The sequence below is a fragment of the Salmo salar genome, chromosome ssa10 (genome assembly GCF_905237065.1).
Source record: "Salmo salar chromosome ssa10, Ssal_v3.1, whole genome shotgun sequence".
Classification (NCBI taxonomy): domain Eukaryota; kingdom Metazoa; phylum Chordata; class Actinopteri; order Salmoniformes; family Salmonidae; genus Salmo; species Salmo salar.
In genome coordinates this window covers 38,071,398-38,094,447 of record NC_059451.1, presented here as the reverse complement: position 1 = coordinate 38,094,447, position 23,050 = coordinate 38,071,398, and the positions used below count along the sequence as shown (strand labels likewise).

Sequence of the window (23,050 nt, the reverse complement as noted above, 5' to 3'; positions counted from 1 at the left end):
TGCACTGCACTCACATCTCATTATCCCATCGGGTCAACAATGCATAAGAGTAACAGTTATTTTACAACATGGTAATGAGACCCTTTTGAGTAGTCAAAAATAAAAGCACAATCTTTTATTATTCAAGGTTCAATTTATACCAGCATTATTTGAGTCAAATGCTTCAGTTCATGGTCAGCATAATGTGCTAACATAACAGGGAAGTAGTAGCCGCACTACTGAACGAAATATATAAAATGGAGATGAGTCAGTGTGTCTAGGATAAAGGGGGTGTTTGTGTTCACCCTTATTGAAGCCTATCCTCACAAACTGAAAACAGGTCATGTGACAGACTAGTTTGATTTATGTAGATTTCTTTGGCTTCTTTTTCTCTGCCTCCTCCTCTTTCTCCTTCTCGATTTCAGCCACGAGGGTTTCAATTTCTTTAGACTCCAAAAGCTGATAGAGAGATGTACAAAACAGGGAATTAGTAATGATTTCAAATGAGAATTAATCATTCAGTTAACTGCTTTTAGTGTTTGTGTACCTTCAGTGGCTGATTCCTCCTGATCACTGCCAGCTCAATGTTCTTTCCTCCTGACTGAACAACCTGTGAGCATAGGGTCAGGAGGTAAGCATGCTGCTGTTCATTACCATTAACCCCCATTAGTGACTTAGTTGCCCAATTCACATTATAGGGTCAACATGAACCATATAATGCCGGCTCAGATATTTTCGTTTCACATTGTCGTTTCCAGCAACTATGGTGGATGGGTAATCAGGCCAGCTTGCCTTGTTGGCCTTCTAGTGTGAATCAAGCGAATGTTAGTGCCTTGTGTTAGCCTACCTCCAGCAGGGCTTTGATGGCCAGCTTTATAGCCTCGTTGTCAGTGGCGATGGCCTCGTCTGTGTAGTTCTTCTCCAGAAACTCCCGGACAGTCTTTGCACTGCGACCGATAGAATTGGCCTGCAGGGGAGAAGGTCGAGAGAGGTTAAACATAGAAGATGGAACACTAAGCAACCCTGCAAAATTGTTGGGCTGAATAAACCACACCCCCAACATGAAAAATTCACCAAACAGATTGGATAATGCCAGCATTAGTGTGTGGGCCTGTGTGTTATGTTTTCTACCCATTTAGCAGGATAGCAGATTGATCTACTAGACATAAGGAGAGATGACGGTGTTACACACCTTCCAGGCATGATATGTTCCAGAAGGGTCCGTTTGGTAGAGTCGTGGGGTTCCATCGTTGTCGAAGCCCACGATCAGTGCAGAGATACCGAAGGGTCTGCGTCCGTTACTCTGTGTGTAGCGCTGAAGGGGGATAAGGAGAGACCCAGACACTTAGTCAATGGGTTTGACTGTGTGAGAGACACTACCTGCCTGGGTCATGTTCATTAGGCACCAAATGGAAGAAAACTGAATGAAACCAGGATGACTACCACTACCAAGAAACACTCATTTCTATGGCAGTGAAGCATGTTCATACCAGTGTGTTTTGCATGCAGCCTACCTGTTTGAGTGTGGCAATGTGGCGTGTGATGTACTCCACAGTAACAGGGTCCTCTACAGTAAGCCGGTGGCTCTGACACTCCACCCTGGCTCTGTTGATAACGATACGAGCATCAGCCGTCAGACCTGGAAGAACAGAAGAAGGACAATGTCTCAGTCACAACATTCTACATTTCAGTCCTTTTACTCAAAACTGACACAAAATACCTGCTTTTTGACTAACAAAAGCAGTTCTGCATCTGAAATCAAATCAAAGTTTATTGAAAACTTGTGAGAACTACAGCAAGGCTCAATAAAAACTAGCTAACTAGGCTAATCAGACTGATAACAGGTGGTTAGGACTGGGTGTATGAGTAAATGTTTTATGGATGGTCTTACCTGCAAATGCCATACAGACATGATCATCAAGTGCACATATCTTGCGTACAGTCCTCTCCTCTTGGAGTTTAGCTACAGACTTTTTCTCAACACCCAAGACGACAATGTCTTTCCCTCTGATGCCCACCTGCACAAAATAACAATGATTAGTCAACATATTACCATGTTCTGAAATGCGCATTGCGACTGCAATAAAGACGACGTGGAACAAAACCTGTTTGCTAGCTAGCTGGGCTAGTTGGTAGGTTAGCAATTACATGCAAGTCATGCTGTCCCCGCTGAATGTGTATCTCGTTGTTAGCAAGTTAGCTATATTGAATAATCATCTTATCTAGCTAATTTAGCTGTCAATTGTCAGTTCAAATTCACAAAGCAAATGAAGTAACGTTATGACAAATGCAAGAGAGTGAAAAGTAACTAAAGCTAACATTAGCCTTGCTAAATTGGCTAGCTAGCTAACTTAGCTTGTAGTAATAACACTCACCGCAGTAGAGCCTTTTTTCACAGCCTCTTGTGCATATTCCACTTGAAACAGGTGTCCATCGGGGGAAAATACTGTTATAGCTCTATCATATCTAGCGGCCATCTCTAACCACCAAGAAAAGTTAAAATACGAAGAAGTATTCACTTGTTAGCCAAATAAACCGCTAAGGATTTTGACTGGTACAAATCTGCGCATGCGGTTCTAGCTACACATTGGCGGTTGGTGCGATTGGACAGAAAGGACTAACCGGAAGTCCACAAAACATCAGTTTGAAGAAGAGATATTTTACAATTAAATGGCTAGCTAGTTAGCAATTTTGAGGTATTCAGTGGTGAAATTCATTGAACCCATGTGTTTAATATCATTCCACTATTCTGCTCCAGCCATTACCATGAGCCTGTCCTTGCCAAGGAATGGACCCTTTTTTTCAATTTTCTCCTAAAATAACATACCCAAATCTAACTGCCTGTAGCTCATGACCTGAAGCAAGGATATGCATATTCTTGATACGGTTTGAAAGGAAACACATTGATTTGTGGAGATTTAATGTAGGATAATAACACATTAGATCTGGTTAAAGATAATACAAACAAAAAAAATTGTTCCATCATCATGCTAGAGAAAAGCCATACATTGAGACAGGATTATAGGTGTAATCTAGATGTTGTCCACAAGATGGCAGCAGTGTGTGCAAAAGTTCAGACCGACGTCACTACACAATAGTTTGTATCAAGCCTGCCAGGAGTTTGCCAAAATGTGCCGAATTGGTCACTTTATACATTTAAGTACATAACTATAGAGAACATACAGAAATGCTATGGTAATATATATTTTCTTTAGTTTAAACACTCCCAGGAATGTCATATATGACGAATCATTAGCTTCCCTACAGAAAATACACAAACCTTCACACATCTAGATGGCAGGGGGGAACCAGAAAAAACAGAGTCAAACTGTAGAACCCAGTTCCTACATTTGAATATAAAAAATGATTTTATCAAACAAAACTATGCTTGATTATCTCTGGGAACCTCAGGTTGACAAATCAGAGCAAGATTACTGAATGTAAGTACATTATTTACCTTTAGAGGTGAATGTATCAAACCAGTTGCCGTGATAAAAGTATTTTGTAGTTGGGCACTATCCTCAAACAATAGCTTTTGTTGCTGTAATAGCTGCTGTAAATTGGACACTGCAGTTTGATTTACAAGAATTGAAGCTTTCTGCCCATATAAGATCTCCTGAGTGGCGAAGCGGTCTAAGGCACTGCATCGCAGTGCTAGAGGCGTCACTACAGTCTCTGGTTCGATCCCGGGCTGTATCACAACCGGCTGTGATTGGGAGTCCCATAGGGCGGCGCACAATTGGCCAAGAGTCGTCCGGGTTAGGGGAAGGTTTAGCCGGGGTAGGTCGTCATTGTAAATAAGAACTTGTTCTTAACTGACTTGCCTAGTTAAATAAAGGTCAAATAAAAATAAGACATGTCTATGTCCCGGAAAGTTGGCTGTTGTTTACCGCGTCATTCTAGTCACATTATCACCTATTGAGCAACAACGGTCCCGGTTTAGGGACACCGATCCCGTATATGTTAATAAGGTGCTACTAACCTATGCTTGAAGAAGATATGCCTCAACTGTCAGTCATCACATGAGGTACTGGACAAGAAAGCTTGTTTTTTTTACCTTTATTTAACTCTTGGTATGTGTCTCTCAGCTATTTTAGCTAATTGTGGTGTGTTTGTAAATGCATTTACAATACATGAATTGGCTAGTACCCAACCCTAATTAGTCAATTAATTGTACTTGGTCCAGTGAAGAAATTCAGATTTACTGAGCTCAAATGAGCCTGTGACTATTCCTTAAGAGGATACAATTATAAAAGTCTAAATATCTTCATTAACAATTTTTTATTATTATAAAGTATGTGGTTACCTGCTCGTCAAACATCTCATTCCAAAATCATGGGAATTAATATGGAGTTGGTTCCCCTTTTCTGCTATAACAGCCTCCTCTTCTGGGAAGGCTTTCCGCTAGATGTTGGAACATTGTCACGGGGACTTGCTTCCATTCAGCCACAAGAGCATTAGTGAGGTCGGGCACTGATGTGCAATTTGGCCTGGCTCGCAGCCGAACATCCCAAAGGTGTTCGATGGGGTTGAGGTCAGGGCTCTGTGCAGGCCAGTCAAGTTCTTCCACACCGATCTCAACAAACTATTTCTGTATGGACCTCGCCTTGTACACGGGGGCATTATCCTGAAACAGGAAAAAGCGCCTTCCCCAAACTGTTGCCACAAAGTTGGAAGCACAGAATCGTCTAGAATGTCATTGTATGCTGTTGCGTTATTATTTCCCCTTCACTCGAACTAAGGGACCTACCCCGAACCATGAAAAACAGCCCCAGACCATTATTCCTCCTTCATCAAACTTTACAGTTGGCACTACGCATTCGGGCAGGTAGCGCTCTCCTGGCATCCACTAATCCCAGATTCGTCCATCGGACTGCCAGATGGTAGAGCGTGATTCATCACTCCAGAGAAGTGTTTCCACTGCACAAATGGCAACAAGCTTTACACCACTCCAGCCGACACTTGACTTTGCGCATGCTAGTCTTAGGCTTTTGTGCGGCTGCTCGGCCATGGAAACCCATTTCATAAAGCTCCCGACAGTTTGTGTGCCGACGTTGCTTCCAGAGGCAGTTTGGAACTCTCGCGCTTTAGCAATCCCGTTCTGTGAGCTTGTGTGGTCTACCACTTTGTGGCTGAGCCGCTGTTGCTCCTAGACGTTTCCACTTCACAATAACAGCACTTACAGTTGACCGGGGAAGCTCTAGCAGGGCAGAAATTTGACAAACTGACTTGTTGGAAAGGTGGCATTCTCTGACTGTGCCAGATTGAAAGTCACATTTACTTTCAATGGATAATGATTATATGTATTTATAAATAAACTCAGCAAAAATAGAAACGTCCCTTTTTCAGGTCCCTGTCTTTCAAAGATAATTTGTAAAAATCCAAATATCTTCATTGGAAAGGGTTTAAACACGGTTTCCCATGCATGTTCAATGAAACATAAACAGTTAATGAACATGCGCCTGTGGAATGGTCGGTAAGGCACTAACAGCTTACAGATGGTAGGCAATTAAGGTCAGAGTTATGAAAACTTAGGACACTAAAGAGGCCTTTCTACTGACTCTGAAAAACACCAAAAGAAAGATGCCCAGGGTCCCTGCTCATCTGTGTGAATGTGCCTTGGGCATGCTGCAAGGAGGCATGAGGACTGCAGATGTGGTCAGGGCAATAAATTGCAATGTCCGTACTGTGAGACGCCTAAGACAGCAGCGCTACAGGGAGACAGGACGGACAGCTGATCGTCCTCGCAGTGGCAGACCACGTGTAACACCTGCACAGGATCGGTACATCCAAACATCACACCTGCAGGACAGGTACAGGACGGCAACAACAACTGCTCGAATTACACCAGGAACGCACAATCCCTCCATCAGGGCTCAGACTGTCCGCAAAGCCTGAGAGGCTGAACTGAGGGCTTGTAGGGCTGTTGTAAGGCAGCTCCTCACCAGACATCACCAGCAACAACGTCACCTATGGGCACAAACCCACCGTCGCTGGACCAGACAGGACTGGCAAAAAGTGCTCTTCACTGACAAGTCGTGGTTTTGTCTCACCAGGGATGATGGTCGGATTCGCGTTTATCGTCGAAGGAATGAGCGTTACACCGAGGGCCTGTACTCTGGAGCGGGATTGATTTGGAGGTGGAGGGTCCGTCATGGTCTGGGGCAGTGTGTCACAGCATCATCGGACTGAGCTTGTCATTGCAGGCAATCTCAACTCTGTGCGTTACAGGGAAGACATCCGCCTCATGTGGTACCCTTCCTGCAGGCTCATCCCTGACATGACCCTCCAGCATGACAATGCCACCAGCCATACTGCTCGTTCTGTGCGTGATTTCCTGCAAGACAGGAATGTCAGTGTTCTGCCATGCCCAGCGAAGAGCCCAGATCTCAATCCCATTGAGCACGTCTGGGACCTGTTGGATCGGAGGGTGAGGGCTAGGGCAATTCCCCCCAGAACTTTTGATTTTGACCCCCCCTTTGTTCAGGGACACATTACTCCATTTCTCTTAGTCACATGTCTGTGGAACTTGTTCCGTTTGTCTCAGTTGTTGAATCTTATGTTTATACAAATATTTACACATGTTAAGTTTGACGAAAATAAATGCAGTTGACAGTTTCTTTTTTTGCTAAATATATATATATATATTTTTTTTTCTCCATTCATGTGCCCATGAGTTTCTAGTACAGAGACCATATGGTTCAAGAGAAAATAGCCTAAAAAACGGGGGGGAAGCATCTAATCATTAACGGCATTATTTTCAGTTAACTCTGTTAACTCTTCCAACTGATTTTTTTCACAACTGCCACCAGTTAGACTCCAAAACATTTGCAAGAAATACTGTAAATATAGACTTTGTAAAAAAAAAAATATATATATATAAGGGTTTCAGCATGAAATATATATATATATTAAACACCAATGGTTTATATTTAGGATAATATTTACAGCTGTCACTATAAAATATTTTACATGTGGTAAGGCCACACAAAGGGCCAGAGGTTATTATGCACCTGTACAAATATTAAATACACAAAAGTGCCACTAGATGTTTTGATAGATTAGATTAACATAGAATCCTCCAACATTCTGGAAATACATCTAGTAGTATACCCTTCCTTTACAACCCTAGTCAAGACTGTTGCATGCCTAAAGCCAAAAATAACTAATAATAAGTGGCCTTATTTGGCGTTTCAAATTGTGAAGTAATAATGAACTCCGTATCCTAATTGTGTGAAAAATAACAAAAGAAATGCACCATTTCCTTTAACTTGTTCAGCTCACCAATGTTTGTTTGTTACCCTTTACTCAGCATCTATGTTATTGTTGACATATGGTCATGTTTAATGCAGCATCTGCAGCCCTTAAATAATTGTTTTGTTAATATCTTGTTTGTTGAATTGCTAACAGTTGTCTTGGTTCAATAAATCCTGACATTAGTGAAATGGTCAGTTCTTTACAAAATATTTTCACTATCAAGGGGAAAAAAAGTATACGATTTAACAGAAAACAATACACAATAACATTTACACTGTGGCTACAACCCAAAAGACTGTAAAGACAGATGTGTGGACAATTGCAGGTAGGATTGCCTTTTCATAAGAAGAAAATAGTTTTCAATATGGTTATTACTCTGTTACACACCCTTATAAAAGAGTATGGGGGAATTGAGCCGTGAATCCATCACGATAAGTAGTATTCCCATCATAAGATAGCTTGTCTCTTTTTGTCTGTTTTCCTAGGGTCCGTGCAATCCCAGGTCCTTGGGAAGTCCCTACCACATTGAAATTTAAAAAGGGGTAGCAGTTTAGGGTACAGACATCCCAAGGATTCCAGATAGCACAGACACTTTTCCTGGGCCCTCTTGTCCAGTAACGTTGCTCCTACGTGTTGGTTGGCCGTCCTTGGTTCAGGGCTAGGCCCTCTCGTCAAATACCATGACTCCTGGTTGTCCCAGACCGCCTGGCTGTCACACGACCCCTCTCTGGTCCTCGTGGGAGCGCTGGTGGAAGACAAAGGAGATGGCAGCGTCCCAGGAGGCCTGCAGTATGGGGTCTCTCAGGCCCCTCTTGTCAGAGCAGTGTTGCCACTGGGACAGGTCACAGGTACAATCAGAGTCCTCAGGAGGGGGCCGCACCTGACGCCCATTCACACAGCGCCGACAGCGGAACCTGGCAGGGGCACAGGAGACAGAATAGTTAACATTAGTGGACAAATACAAGCGTTGTGATTAAGGTAAGTCTCGAACACATAAGATGTTTTAAATTATACTTGAACTCTTCCAAAGAGGGAGGATGTAACAACATCCAAGAATTGACCGCAACCATCTTTAAATTAGTGTCAATGTGCTCTGCCTACTGCGTTTGTACCGGTCATGTGTGTACCTGTCATGCGTGTCACTGGTGGTCTCCTCACTGAGATGGAAGAGTTCTCGTAGCTCCCCCAGAGAGAAGTGTCTCTCCACATCCTGCTCTTCGTCCACCACACAGCTGCTCAGAGCCTTCTTATGGGCCTGCCTCTGAAGGATCTTCTCCTCAATTGTCCCTGTCTGCAGGAACACACATAGCAACTGTCAGCCATACACGTGACTTAAAACACCATTTTGATAGTTCAATTGCAAATACCACCATGTTCCATACCGAGGCGAGTCTCCCCTCCCTCCCCAAGCACTTGGAAAAGCGATATAAATCTAATGAATTAACTCATTTGCGGCCAACACCACTTTTCAGTATGATACTCTTGTCATTCTCTGTTCTACTCACTGAAAGCAGTCTGTAGATGTAGCAGGTCTTTTTCTGTCCATCTCTCCAGACTCGAGCCATGGCCTGCTCGTCATTGGCTGGGTTCCAGTCAGGGTCAAACATCACCAGGCGATTAGCACCAATCAAATTCAGGCCACACCCTCCAGCTTTGCTGCTCAGCATAAATATGAACTCTGGGCTCTAAGTGAGAGAGATGTCATGTAAATACTTTTGATCAAAAAAACTCTTACAGTGGGGGGAAAAAAGTATTTGATCCCCTGCTGATTTTGTACGTTTGCCCACTTACAAAGAAATGATCAGTCTATAATTTTAATAGTAGGTTTATTTGAACAGTGCGAGACAGAATAACAACAACAAAAAATCCAGAAAAACGCATGTCAAAAATGTTATAAAATGATTTGCATTTTAATGAGGGAAATAAGTATTTGACCCCTCTGCAAAACATGACTTAGTACTTGGTGGCAATCACAGAGGTCAGACGTTTCTTGTAGTTGGCCACCAGGTTTGCACACATCTCAGGAGGGATTTTGTCCCACTCCTCTTTGCAGATCTTCTCCAAGTCATTAAGGTTTCGAGGCTGACGTTTGGCAACTCGAACCTTCAGCTCCCTCCACAGATTTTCTATGGGATTAAGGTCGGCAGACTGGCTAGGCCACTCCAGGACCTTAATGTGCTTCTTCTTGAGCCACTTCTTTGTTGCCTTGGCCGTGTGTTTTGGGTCTGTCATGCTGGAATACCCATCCACGACCCATTTTCAATGCCCTGGCTGAGGGAAGGAGGTTCTCACCCAAGATTTGACGGTGCATGGCCCCGTCCATCATCCCTTTGATGCGGTGAAGTTGTCCTGTCCCCTTAGCAGAAAAAACACCCCCAAAGCATAATGTTTCCACCTCCATGTTTGACGGTGGGGATGGTGTTCTTGGGGTCATAGGCAGCATTCCTCCTCCTCCAAACACGGCGAGTTGAGTTGATGTCAAAGAGCTCCATTTTGGTCTCATCTGACCACAACACTTTCTCCAGTTGTCCTCTGAGTCATTCAGATGTTCATTGGCAAACTTCAGACAGGCATGTATATGTATTCTTGAGCAGGGGGACCTTGCGGGCGCTGCAGGATTTCAGTCCTTCACGGCGTAGTGTGTTACCAATTGTTTTCTTGGTGACTATGGTCCCAGCTGCCTTGAGATCATTGACAAGATCCTCCCGTGTAGTTCTGGGCTGATTCCTCACCGTTCTCATGATCATTGCAACTCCACGAGGTGAGATCTTGCATGGAGCCCCAGGCCGAGGGAGAGTGACAGTTCTTTTGTGTTTCTTCCATTTGCGAATAGTCGCACCAAATGTTGTCACCTTCTCACCAAGCTGCTTGGCGATGGTCTTGTAGCCCATTCCAGCCTTGTGTAGGTCTACAATCTTGTCCCTGACATCCTTGGAGAGCTCTTTGGTCTTGGTGAAGAGTTTGGAATTTGATTGATTGATTGCTTCTGTGGACAGGTGTCTTTTTTACAGGTAACAAGCTGCGGTTAGGAGCACTCCCTTTAAGAGTGTGCTCCTAATCTCAGCTCATTACCTGTATAAAAGACAACTTGGAGCCAGAAATCTGTGATTGAGGGGGTCAAATACTTATTTCCCTCATTAAAATGCAAATCAATTTATAACATTTTTGACGTGTTTTTCTGGATATTTTTGTTGTTATTCTGTCTCTCACTGTTCAAATAAACCTACCATTAAAATTATAGACTGATCCTTTCTTTGTCAGTGGGCAAACGTAAAAAATCAGCAGGGGATCAAATACTTTTCCCCCCCCACTGTATAGCAAGATGCCCTTTACAACATGTTCACTACCTACAGATGGGCTGTTGAACCTCTCCACTATCTTTGCTCTCTTCTTGATGGACATTGTGCCATCAAGCCGAACGTAGAGGTATCTGATAAAAAAAGAAAGCGGTTTCTTTCCATTCTCAAAGTTCATTTTCAAGAATAACTGAAAACAATGGATGTGACAGCTCCTGTGTCAGTTCCTTTCTTACCTTCGAGTTCGACAGAGCTTCTCAAAGAGGTCCAGTGTTTGTGTGTAGTTGGAGACCAACACCACTTTGTCACTAGTGGTGCTTCTGGTCATAGCCAGGATATAGTCCAGAACCAGCATTTTTCCTGGAGGAAAGATCAACGTCATTACAGAGCCCATATTAACAATGGGGTGATTATAATTAATTATAAAATCAGGTGGGTCGAGCCCTGAATGCTGATTGGCTGAAAGCCGTTGTATATCAGACTGTATACCATTGGTATGACACTTTTTTTGTTGTTAACCAGTTTATAATAGCAATAAGCCACCTCTGCGGTTTGTGGTATATGGCCAATGTACCATGGCTAAGGGTTGTGTCCAAGCACTCCGCGTTACAGTGTGCGTAAGAACAGCCCTTAGCTGTGGAATATTAGCCATACACCACACCTCAGGCCTTATTACTTAATTATAAGGGGATAATACTGTACATGCTCATGACAATGCATTAAAAAACGGCATCGTAATGAATTATATCTGCGAGTTCTAAGTGTTCCCTGTCCCTAATCATTCCTAAAACTAAATAATGTGTTCTTACCAGAAAGCTGTGGCTCCACAGCCTTGGTGGAGTACCCTGTAGGGAAGAGATCCAGGGCCCCATTGAAGCCCTCATCTCCCTCCACACACTTATCATAGATGAGAGCCGGGTCTGGGAGGCAAAGGAGAAAAAAGTCACAATACAACAGACCAACAAACACTGACGCAAAACCAAACTGCTAACAAATGGATATCCACACACAACAACAAAAACAAGTTGTGTCAGGTCAGAAATGTACATGGGAGGACTTCACTAATAATAAAATAAAGACAATATACATTTAAGAAAGCACCAGCTGATTTGTTGTCGTTTGGACACTTACGGTTACAGAGCTTCTTGAGAGAGGTGATGGAGGACAGAGAGGAGACACTGATCTTGCCCTGCTGCTGCAGTGTCTGTAAGGGCTTAGCCTGCCTCAGGAACAGTTTATACAGCTCTGACTGGAGGGGGGTCAGCCTGCAGAGAACACGCAAATATTAAGCCGTGAACAATATAGGCTTTTAAATCTTTCCACTAAATAAGAGAGCCTTGATTACTTCTGGAAGTTTGGTTGCACAAAGGCTCTTTTGGTATTGTTTACTATCCAGCATCAACTTATTTTTTTCTATAGTATTTCAACACAAATTAACTTGTATATTCAAGGGTCCCTCTACACCTGTAATGACTATTCAGGTAGTTTACATTTGCAATTAGTTGATCCACAACACCATTATTTGTGACACTAAACACACCTGTTAATACCATCAGAAATACCATTATCAGTTGCAAATCAATACATATAATAAAATCTTAAAATGTAAAAATACATGAAAATGGAAGAGTGACCTGCAACAGACGACCTGCTCGATCTTAACAGGAAGATACTTTGAGAGGATGTCTGAGGTTCTCCGAATCAAGCATCTAAAACCACCAAGGAGAGAATAATATTAAGTGTAGGGCTGTGACGATACTAGTATCACAAACGTTTTTCCATGGCAAAAATGAAAACACGAAGCAGACCAAACTCTTTGGTCCTTTAAAAACCTGCTGTATGTAAAATATTGTGTGCTATAGGTTGGAAAATAAATAAAATCTGAGTCTGGATGACAACATAAGGATATTGGTTTTCCTGAAGTTTCATGTTTCGCTTCCTTGCCACGATACTAATGAGTATCACGAACTGGTATTGTCCCGGACCTATTAAGTAGTTATGTTTTGCCTGACTAAAGCGACCGACTTGCTCACTGTGTACCATGTGGGTCTGCGCTTCAGCCAAGCTAAGATATATTAGGCAGATAGTCAAACTACACATCACCATAAAGATGTCCATTGTGTTGTAGGTAAACTATTAAGTCTTCAGCAACGTGTGAGGTTTACCCATTGACAACGCTGATCAGCTCCTTGAGTTTCTCCTCTCCAACCTGCCTGTCTTTGCCGCTGGCGTCTGCATCACGACCCTTCAGGATGGGGAGCTCAAAACGCTTCTTAAACTCCTGGGCTGTTCCTGAGAGGGGAAACAAAAACCACAGGAGGACAGTTAGAAGGCAGAGAAGGGGAGATCTAACCGACCTCATTTAACATGTCTCTCTGTCTATTCAGAAAGCATACATACCTTAGAAATTTTCACATCAACATTTTATAGAATTTTGTCCATTTGCCTCCATGTAGTTGTAAGTAGTGTCAGCTTACCCAGGATGCCAGCGTTGACAAAGTGCACCAGACTGAAGTATTCCAGCAGGTCATTCTGAATGGGAGTGCCTGAGATCAGCACCCTCCTCTGGGCACTCATAGCATTCAGAGCCTGGTACGTCTGGTTGTCTGAGTTCTTCAGCCGATGACCCTACAGGGTGCACAAGGAACAAGGTGTTATTGGCATAACCAGGTTAAATCAAATCTGGAAATGAACACAATATAGTACAACTATTACTACTTGTATATGGTCCATTTGAGGATAACATCAATCCAAAACCTAAGCAGAAGCCTAAGAACCAGGACCTGTGTTCATAAAACAGAGTAGGAGTGCTGATCTAGGATCAGTAATTAATAAGAGTGGGGACCTGATCCTAGATCAGCACCACATTGTGAATATTGGCCTACATCTCATCACCGTACCTCATCACAGATGACAAGTCCCACTTTTCCTTTGTGTAGAACTTCAGCATGAAGCCGGAACGTCTCGTATGAAATGATCAGGATTGGAGTAGGAACCCTCAAGCCATGCTGGGTCATGAAGTTCACTGTCAAGCACATAAACCCAGTTCACTGTCAAGCACATAAACCCAGTTCACTGTCAAGCACATAAACCCAGTTCAATGTTAACATTTAATGTTATTCTTATTTATTTAGCCTGAATAGTCCACTAAGTAACAATTGTCACTGTTTCCCCAGGGAGTCCTGGGAACAACCATGCCACTGCTAAAGGTATTGCCACAACAGGAATAATGCTTAATGGTCAAAACAAACCTACCTAGTTTTCTGTCTATCTCCTCCTTGGATCCCCCATCGATGGCCACCGGTGTGATGCGTCCACCCAGCCACTTTCCCACCTCGTTGTACCAGTTACGAACCAGACTGGACGGTGAAACAACAATGGCCTTGTCCATCTCAGGCTTGGCATCAGGACTCTGGCGCAGCAGGGTCCACATGAGGGCAATACACTGCAGGGTTTTCCCCAGCCCCATCTCATCAGCCATGATGCAGCCATACGAGTCGGCAATACGTCTCCCGGTCACACAGTCCCACAGGAATTTCACTCCCTGACAGAATACAACAAAATCTGGTTATTAGAAACAAAAGTATACACAAATACAATTAAGTGTGCTCTGGGACCTGGTCAAAAGTAGTGCACTATATAGGGAATAAGACACCATTTGGGACACAGAAAGTATCAAGATTTACAAAGAGACTGTACCTCTCTCTGATGGGGTCTGAGGACCTTACCAAGGACTGGATCCACGACAACATGTACAGGCATTTTATCTCTGCACACAGAGAGACATATTAATACACTTCTACTACAACGTGTCACTTTGGGGAAAGTTATCACCAAAAGTCTGATCTTTATAACGATCTGAGACCGTAACTGAGCTACTGACTTCACATCACCATGTTTTTCCTAATCTCTTCCTCTCCTTACCATAACTGTGCTACGGACTTCACATCAACATTTTCTAATCCCTCCCTAAATATTGAGATGAACTCACTTCTCTGCTTTTATCAGCTCATGAGCGCTCAGCACTGGAGGCTCATAGAGGACCAGTGCACCGTCTTCAAATGGGTCGTGAAGAGACTTCCTCACCCCCGCACGCTTCAGTCCTAGTGCTCTTATCCCCAGAGAGCCTATAGAACGAACAAACAATACCATTGTAATAGATAGATCCATTATTTAGCATTACTGAGACTGTTCCTAAAGATAGTCATATAGAGATATGTGGAGAAGACCTAGGGTAGCAACATTGATTTGACATATTTACTTACCTGTATAATTGGGGATAGGGATTTTAAAGGGTTTTGAGAGAATACTTCGAATGAAGGCTTCCTGTAAAGACAAGACATCCATGAGCAAAGTACTTCAAAATGATTGGCATGTCTATAACAGCATTATACTGATTGTTTGTGTAAGCACATGCCACACACTTGTCAAATACATTTATGCGTCAAAATGGCCATACTCACGTGTGCATTGCTGTCCACACATACAGGCTGGTTGGTCAACTGTGTCAAAGGCTTTCTGAAGGGAGAGATATAGCTTTCTCTGCTTTCATTTCCTCCTTTCCTTCTTTTGGTCTGAAACAACATGTTGTGTTATCCTATCTGCTTGACATTACAGTGAAATATAAGTAGGACATCATAGTCAAAATGGATGAGTATCTGATCAACCTAAACATAACTTACATCTTCTTCTGGATTCCAATCCTCATCCTCGGACGAATCTCCTCCATGCTTCCTTTTGGCAACCTGGCTTGGTGCTAGGCTTCTCCTCTGTCATGACATAATATTAAATTGTCAACTCCAATGTGTGTCACAAATAATTTTCTCGCTGCTCCTCCTTATGTCAAAATAAATGTTCCCCCACAAGCCTCGTGCATATATGGTGCACATGTAGGATTTTTGTTGTTGACATGAAGTGAAGTAGAGACAAAAAGGGATTTGTCAGGTGAGGAAATAGAGAACCAGTCAGAAAACCAGTCTGTTCGCAGTTTGGATTATTGTGGATATGGTGTCTCAAATTCCGCGCTGCATAAGGACCAACCAACAAGGAAACCGGTAGAGTGAGATCAAATTGAATTGTATTCAACATTCTGGATATGCACTGAAGTAACGTTAGCTAACTAGCTAACAATAGCGAGCTAGCAACTTCTGCTTCGACAACAAGCGTATTAGCAACGAACTACTTACCATTTTCCTCGTCTCTGGTGATCAATGGGGTGGTTAGGATATGATAACTGCTGTAGATGAATAGTTAAGTTGACAAAAGACACATGACAGTTTCTACAACAATTGATTAGCTAGCTAGCTAGACTCCCATGTTTCTCCGTGGTTTGTTTACGTCTGTTAAATATCCCGCGCGCAGGTTGCACAATCATATGGCGACCGTTAAGGCTCAAAAAAAAAATCTCGTTTTGGAAATACAGTGTGAGAAAAAGCTCATAGGCTATCATTGGCCACCAGGGGACCTACTGAGACAAGTTATGCAGCACTCAGTTGACAACACATTACACATATGAGATTATAATGTTGAATGGCAGTTTTATTCAGTAGTTTTATCAGTATCCATTTTTTTTGTCATGATTAAAAGCATGTGTCTAGCTGTGTCTTCTTTATGTTATGTTGTTGACATCTGCTCATAGACCACAATTCACAGAGCTGGGAAACCCTAACAAATACGGAATTCCCCTTTTACCAGTGTTGGGGAGTAGTGAACTACATGTAGTTCAACTAGTAATTTAACTATATTTTGCAGTAGCTTGGTGGTATTTGAACTAAATTCAAGTCTAGGTAGTTGTTTTCAGTAGTTTTAATAACTTTTTTGCCATGTAGCGGTCAGCTAACTACTGTAACTACACAACTTCTTTCCGAAAAGAAAATACAGGTGAAGTAGGCAATCTTTTCCTTTTTTTGCATAAGACCTGCATAATTCTCACTTGAAACATATTTTTGGGTGTTTAATAGGCTAAATTACACACTATGTTAATGTATGACCCAAGCATGATCTGCCCTTGCAATTTGCAGTCTATGACAATTTTTCACTAAATAGTTTGGATGTAGTGAACTACTTTTTCACAGTAACTAGTTATGTAAACTATATGTTTCTTAAGGGTAGCTTTAGTGTAGCTTAACTTCTTTCAGTGTGAAGTAATTGGTAGCTTGGTAAGCTATCTTTTCAGAGTAGCTTCCTCAACACTGTCTTTTACTGAATTGATTGCTAGGTAAAGGTTATGCTACTTCAAGTGTGAAAAGCTTAAATATCTTTATCATCACCGTTCATCTCTGTGTTTGGGCATCTGTACCACACCTGTGTTAACACGGAGTTAATGTTCCTACAGCCAGTGCAGATCTCCCATTCACATGTCTGATAAGAAACATAAGAGTTTCCATAAACTCTGCAAGGTTTCTCCACAGCCTCCCCTTATCCCTTGTAAACCAGGATCAGGGAACATGGGGGCAGGGCAGAGCTGGGTGTGGTAAGGTGAGGTGAGGTCTAGGTAACCACTGACCTGGCCGGCTGCCACGGTGTTTGCATCCCAAATGGCACTCTATTCTCTATTTAGTGCTCTACTTTTGACCAGGGTCCATGGGGATCTGGTCAAAAGTAGTGCACTATGTAGGGAATGGGGTTCCATATGGGATACAATTTGAGGGTTTCCCAATCAGCTTCTGTTTTATTGTGGTCTGTCTTTCTCTCATGTAAAGCTATATGGGACGTGGGCAGGTGAAAAGACAGGTGATAAGATCCAGGGTCAGGTTCCTATTTTAGACACCTGAGTCATTATCATTATCTCTGACTTAATCTAGACTGAACTAGGATAGTCTGCAGCATCTCTGAGTCTAGACTAAACTAGGCTAGACTGCAGCATCACTGACTAAGTCTAAACTGAACTAGGTTAGTCTGCAGCATCACTGACATGAGCTTCTAGACTGAACTAGGCTAGTCTGCAGCATCACTGACTGAGTCTACACTGAACTAGGCTAATCTGCAGCATCACTGACTGAGTCTAGACGACTAAACTAGGCTAATCTGCAGCATCACTGACATGAGCTTCTAGACTGAACTAGGCTAGTCTGCAGCATCACTGACTGAGTCTACACTGAACTAGGCTAGTCTGCAGCATTTCAATTCATGTGTTAGATTTGACCCTAGTAGCTAATTACAACACACTATTGTGACAGTGCCAAAATCAAGTAGCTGATTTGGTTCTGGGGGCCGAGATTAGAACACATTTTAGTCTCAATATTGTGAAGACATGCAATGGTGATCAGAATGGTTATATCATATGAAAGGCCTTTGATGCGTGTATGTGTATGAGTTTACTGCCCGCGTTCTGCCATGGCTGTTCTTCAATGGTCTGAGCGACAGGGCCTCAATTGAAAAAGGAGTTCCCACAGGAGTTATTTTCAATAAGCACAGAGCCAACACCACGTTCTGCACGTCTCTGTAAACTACCACACAAGGCAAGTCTTGTTCTCTTATCCAACACCATCAAACTCTTGATAGACCGTTTCTCTTGCATGAACACCTTTACTGTTAAGATAAGACCCCTTTTTAAACCATGAGGCAGGCCCCAGTGTTGCCCAGTAATGCCCCACTCTGTATGACAATGTGCTGTCGTCTGTCTATGCTACAGCACATTGCATGACTCACTGGTTACACATCAACCACACACAGTCAGCGTGAGGACCTGCTCTAGGAGGTGCACATCTATATTCTGATCTCTTTACTGTACCCCTGAAGAGAGAACACAGTGTAATAATAATATCTCACAGCCACAGGGCAGGTGGCCAAACAACTTGAGCTCAGGCAGCATGTAAATAGGCCAGTGTTTTGGGAATGAAGAACCTGCCTCCTTTTCAATCCATTAACAAATACATGGGAGAAACAAAGAAGCCAAAGAGTTATTGATGAATGAACTCAGATCTGCATTCAGTCCTGGGCAATTCCATGATCACAGAGTGATGCTGAATTTTTCACTTTAAAATGTATGTCAAACAAAAACCAACGATTGCAAAGTTGAACAAACCATACAACTCTATGCACAAGGACTACTTTGACCAATTTCCACTGAACATTTTACAAAAAAACATTTACTTGAAGAACTATGCAGATGCAAAGTTTGGTTACAGAATGACGGTTTGTGCTGTTTGTGCTGTCATTCTGTTACCAAACTTTGCATCTGCACTGTTCTTCCTTAATTAAAAGCCATGAGTAACAACTACTTATAAATAGTTATGAATACAGTCACAAACATTCCTTGATTAAACTCGGGCCTATTGCAGATGTACCATATATGACCTTTGTGTATTTCTATCTTAATGAACATTTTTATCAGGGGTATGGTTAGGTCTGGTGTATGTAAAAACAGACATCAGGACAGGAAATACATTTTCATATTTAAAGAAGCTTTATTCTTTTAAGAGAAGTACAACAATAGTATCCATGAGACCTTTCAGACATGACAGTAACACAATAACAAGAATAACAAGAATAACAATACACTACCACGTCATTATAATATGAATACCAACATTTATTTTCTTCGTTAAACACTGGATAATAAGGTTGTTTTAATAACAGGTAAATGTATGGAACTACAACAAGGTCCCATGAACAGGAGTAGGCCTAGTGCTGTGTCTGACTTAAAAGGGAAAATTCAAAATTTTCCAACTTTATATTCATCCTCTCCAGCACCTCCTCAACATCAAAATATGTGAAAATGGCTCGTTTATATGTTTTGTAGTAAAAAAGATGGAGAATGATAAGTGTTTCTAATGACATCAACCAGTTAGTCAACAATTAGTAGAAAATGCCTACTCACAATTGGTCAAAATCACACGATGCACACCGCTTATCTACCCCTATCGTTTTACTACAAAACATAGAAATGCACAATTTTCACACATGTTGATGTTGGGGTGATGAATATGAAGTTGAAAAATTGTGAAGATTCCCTTTAAGCCTATTTTATAACCTACAAAAGTAAACAATCAAAGAATGCAATTAACTATGCAAGAGGTAATCCTACATACTTGCGTCGTGTTCTAAATTGCGGTGCTGCGCACGTTTGCATATTTTTGCGACAGAACGACGCAGGATTGCCATTTTGCATAGCTAATTGTGACTGTGTACTTGTGTAGGGTATGAATTGGGTTTTAGAGCAACATCTAAAAGGGAACAGAGGTGTTTGGTCTCTGATACCAGGGTGCCAGGGACTGACACTCATCTCTTGGCAAGGTTCCCTGGCAACACATGTGACTGACAGAGCTAGTGGAGGAGGCTACACCAGGTTACATTAGCTTGTTTTCTATCAGTGTATCTGGTTCATATAAAAATGTAGTGGATATACCTACATGCACTGTTTTGAAAGGTAAATCCCTCCTTGTCTGTGTGTGTGTGTGTGTGTGTGTGTATCTGTGTGGGGGGGGGGGGGGGGGGAACATTCTTGCTCTTTCCACAGAGAATACAATAGTAAAAGAAAATAAAGCATACATGGCCACTTCATAAATTATAAACATCTGATATTTGTAAGAACAAGTGTATAACATAAAATGGCAATAAATAAATAATTTAAATGTAATAAATACTTTCCCTAATGTACAATTCGGTGATGATGAGATGCATGGCATCTAACAGGGAAGTTACGTTTGGACTTAAACAATGGGTGAAGGCCCCATGTTTGCAGATTAAACGCACACCAGATGCTGCAGCTTAATATAACCACAAACCGTACATGTACCGAAGGCAGAATAAAGACCAGTTATCATCTGGGCTCACACTTTGCCAGTCCCTAAACATATTTCTGTGAACAACTAGCAAACACAAAATCTCTGCACGTGTTACAGTTGAAGCACATGGTTAAAATGGAATAGAAACCTCTCTCACTACATGGTTTGGTTCAACTTTAGCAGGCCTACCATTGGTGGTGGGATCTGGGTAGGTAACACAGATTGAGACAATGAATGACATCATGGATATAATAACAATATATGGATACATCTTTCAATAGACTCTTGATCAGATGATATCTAACTATAAAGAGATTGGGGAGATATATGACTTTCAGCTAATGTAAAACATAACAGCATGATCCTGAGAACTAGGCACAATGTACACAATGTACATAGCCTACTACAAGCAGATGAACAGATGACATTTCTTTATGAAAACCTACTGTACAAACTCCAACAGTTGAACAAAAATAATGCTTCACTTTTATTTTCTTAACACCACTTGATATGAATATACGTTTTAACACCTACACTGTCGCTTAACCATCAACAATCTAAAGAACACTGAGAGAGGAAGCTACAGTTTATACAATACTTTATAAATACATAAATATACTATAATGCAATATGTGGGATACATTAGTTCGTAAACTTTCCCCTTGTTTTGATATACTGTATCTACAGTACATTATGTCTTATTCTCTCTGCTGTATGTCTCCATTTCATTGGTCAGGTGTGGAGAGGCAGCCAATCAGAAGACATTATGTACATATGGGGTCCACTCAAACGTTCCTTCAACACAGATGCAACAGAGTGGTGTCAATGAAGAGTTCTGTTTGTCCATAAGAAACATAACATAGATAAATTATGCAATATGAGATATTTACAGTATACTATCTCGGTACAAAGTATGATAAGCACATTCTGAATAACAGTTGTCAATATGCTCAATTATCTTTGTAATCCAAAAAGTTAAATTGACAGCGGTGAAGTGCCACGTTCAGAGCTGAAAATAAACCATGTGATGAAAGCTGTGTGTCAGGCAGCATGAGGTATGGCTGGGCCATGACTGACCTTGGCCCTGTGATGGCATCCTACAACACACTGTTTATAGTGTACAGTAAACAAGTTGGGCCAAGCTACAAACAAGTGCCTCAGATTCTGCTAGACTTTACAGTTAATCTAAGTAGGTACAGTTGATACCGTTTTGGTATTGTTCTCAAAGCATGCATGAGTTACTAAAGTAAGAGTAGATGTGTAGGAATCAACTGAATGCCATGATGAAACACTTGGAGATGGGAGATGTACAGTACTACAGTTGGCTCAAAGCTACCTTGCTATGACCAATCCCTATGTGGATGAGCTGCCATTGAAGGAAACATAAAAATGCATTACATGTCAAAGTTATTTTGGTCTTATTGGAGAGCCTTCTAAACCAAAAAACGTAACTTCTTAATATTTCTTCACAAGTATTTGTTCTTCAAACTGGTTGCCCTCTTTACGGTCAGTTGCCATGTAACCCAAAATGCTCCTCTTCTGGTTCAGAGTTAAGGTCCAATGGTCCAAGGCTTTTGCTTCACCATCTCCTCTTTTTTGACATAACAAAAGGCACATTAGGGCAGACACCAAGTGAAGTCCACCCTCTTATGGGGCAAGACTCTTATGGGGCATCTTGCTGTCAGCACAGGGAGGGAGACAACCAGTCCTAACCACCCCAGTCCTAACCACCCCAGTCCTAACCACCACAGTCCTAACCACCCCAGTCCCTGCCCAGGAATTCCATTCCTCACCAGTCTCCAGAGCTGTGACTCCTGGGCTCTGACTGAGGATGTAACTCCTCTGTTAAACATAGAGATTTGATAGGCTGTATCTCTATCTTGCATCCGTTCTTTCCCTACCCAAGAAGACTGGTTAATCCAAAGTGGATCCACGTCAGGCTGAAACCCAGCCATTGGGCCAAGGCTTCGATCCAGGGTCTGATCCACCATTTATGCCCAACACGCCCACAGTCAAGGCATCTTAGCCACTTCCTCTCTTCACCCTGGAGCTTCTTTATGCATGTGTGTTCTGCAGGTAGACTTCCTCTTACTCGCCGCCCGTCACCCCACACAGCTACAGTTAGCCGCTGACAGCCACTTGATGGTCTGCCATATAGTCTGGGCATCCATGAAGGAGACAGTCTCGTAGCGCGTGGGCCGGCAGCAGGGGTGGGCGCTCACCTTCCTGCTGGGGATACTCTCGTTCTCCATCAGGGCCTTAAGGGCCAGGTCGTAGTTCTTACGGGAGCTCGAGCACGTCCCCACACAGTACTTAAACAGGATGATCTCATCCGAGTCGAAGCCCAGGCCCAGGTCTCTGACACGCATCTCCTTCTTCTCCATGCGGCAGTCCCGGCTGCTGTTCTTGGGCTTTTTGCTTTTCTTGCGAGAGCCTCTACGGGAGGGTTCGGGTCCTGGGTCAGGGGGTGAGCGTTGCCACCTGCTTGGATAGCCCTCTCCGTCGTCCTCCAGACCTGGGTTCTCTACAGGAGACAGGACACAAGGAGACACATTATGAGACACACAGAGAGACTAGGTGAATGAAATGGTGAGGCAATGAACTCTCTATATAGCACTTTATGTGTTTGTTTGAATTACTAACCTTTCCCACAACATTTATAGGTACAATGTGTTTCTTGCGTGAGAACGTAAGGAAACATAAGTCAATGAGAGAGTATGAAATTAGCCCTTTGGATTTTGGCGTAGTTGTAGGTGAGTGACATAATACCGAAAGCAAGTAATATCTCTA

General features: G+C 42.4%; 3 protein-coding genes across 3 annotated transcripts in view; all 3 read right to left on the bottom strand.

The window, feature by feature from the left end:
* Positions 1-100: 100 nt before the first annotated feature.
* LOC106560346 (proteasome subunit alpha type-7) lies at positions 101-2,632 on the bottom strand. Its single transcript, XM_014123186.2, has 7 exons — positions 2,355-2,632; positions 1,871-1,997; positions 1,494-1,618; positions 1,172-1,294; positions 827-946; positions 527-589; positions 101-438 (listed from the first exon to the last, which is right to left on the bottom strand). Exons 1-7 carry the CDS (start codon positions 2,454-2,456, stop codon positions 343-345), a joined length of 756 nt encoding a protein of 251 aa, XP_013978661.1. The 5' UTR covers positions 2,457-2,632; the 3' UTR covers positions 101-342.
* A 4,233-nt stretch (positions 2,633-6,865) lies between these two features.
* rad54l (RAD54 like) lies at positions 6,866-15,902 on the bottom strand. The gene is made up of 18 exons (XM_014123179.2): positions 15,719-15,902; positions 15,215-15,301; positions 14,996-15,106; positions 14,798-14,858; positions 14,524-14,659; positions 14,232-14,301; positions 13,788-14,076; positions 13,433-13,557; positions 13,010-13,160; positions 12,698-12,824; positions 12,167-12,241; positions 11,664-11,797; positions 11,342-11,452; positions 10,769-10,892; positions 10,588-10,666; positions 8,742-8,921; positions 8,364-8,527; positions 6,866-8,150 (listed from the first exon to the last, which is right to left on the bottom strand). Exons 1-18 carry the CDS (start codon positions 15,719-15,721, stop codon positions 7,949-7,951), a joined length of 2,229 nt encoding a protein of 742 aa, XP_013978654.2. The 5' UTR covers positions 15,722-15,902; the 3' UTR covers positions 6,866-7,948.
* A 4,059-nt stretch (positions 15,903-19,961) lies between these two features.
* The window catches only part of LOC106560342 (neurturin), a 34,635-nt gene continuing 31,546 nt past the window's right edge, over positions 19,962-23,050 (bottom strand). Inside the window, exon 4 of the mRNA XM_014123177.2 lies at positions 19,962-22,784. Coding sequence (XP_013978652.1) covers positions 22,363-22,784 — 422 coding nt within the window. The 3' untranslated portion in view covers positions 19,962-22,362. The remainder of the gene's footprint in view (positions 22,785-23,050) is intronic.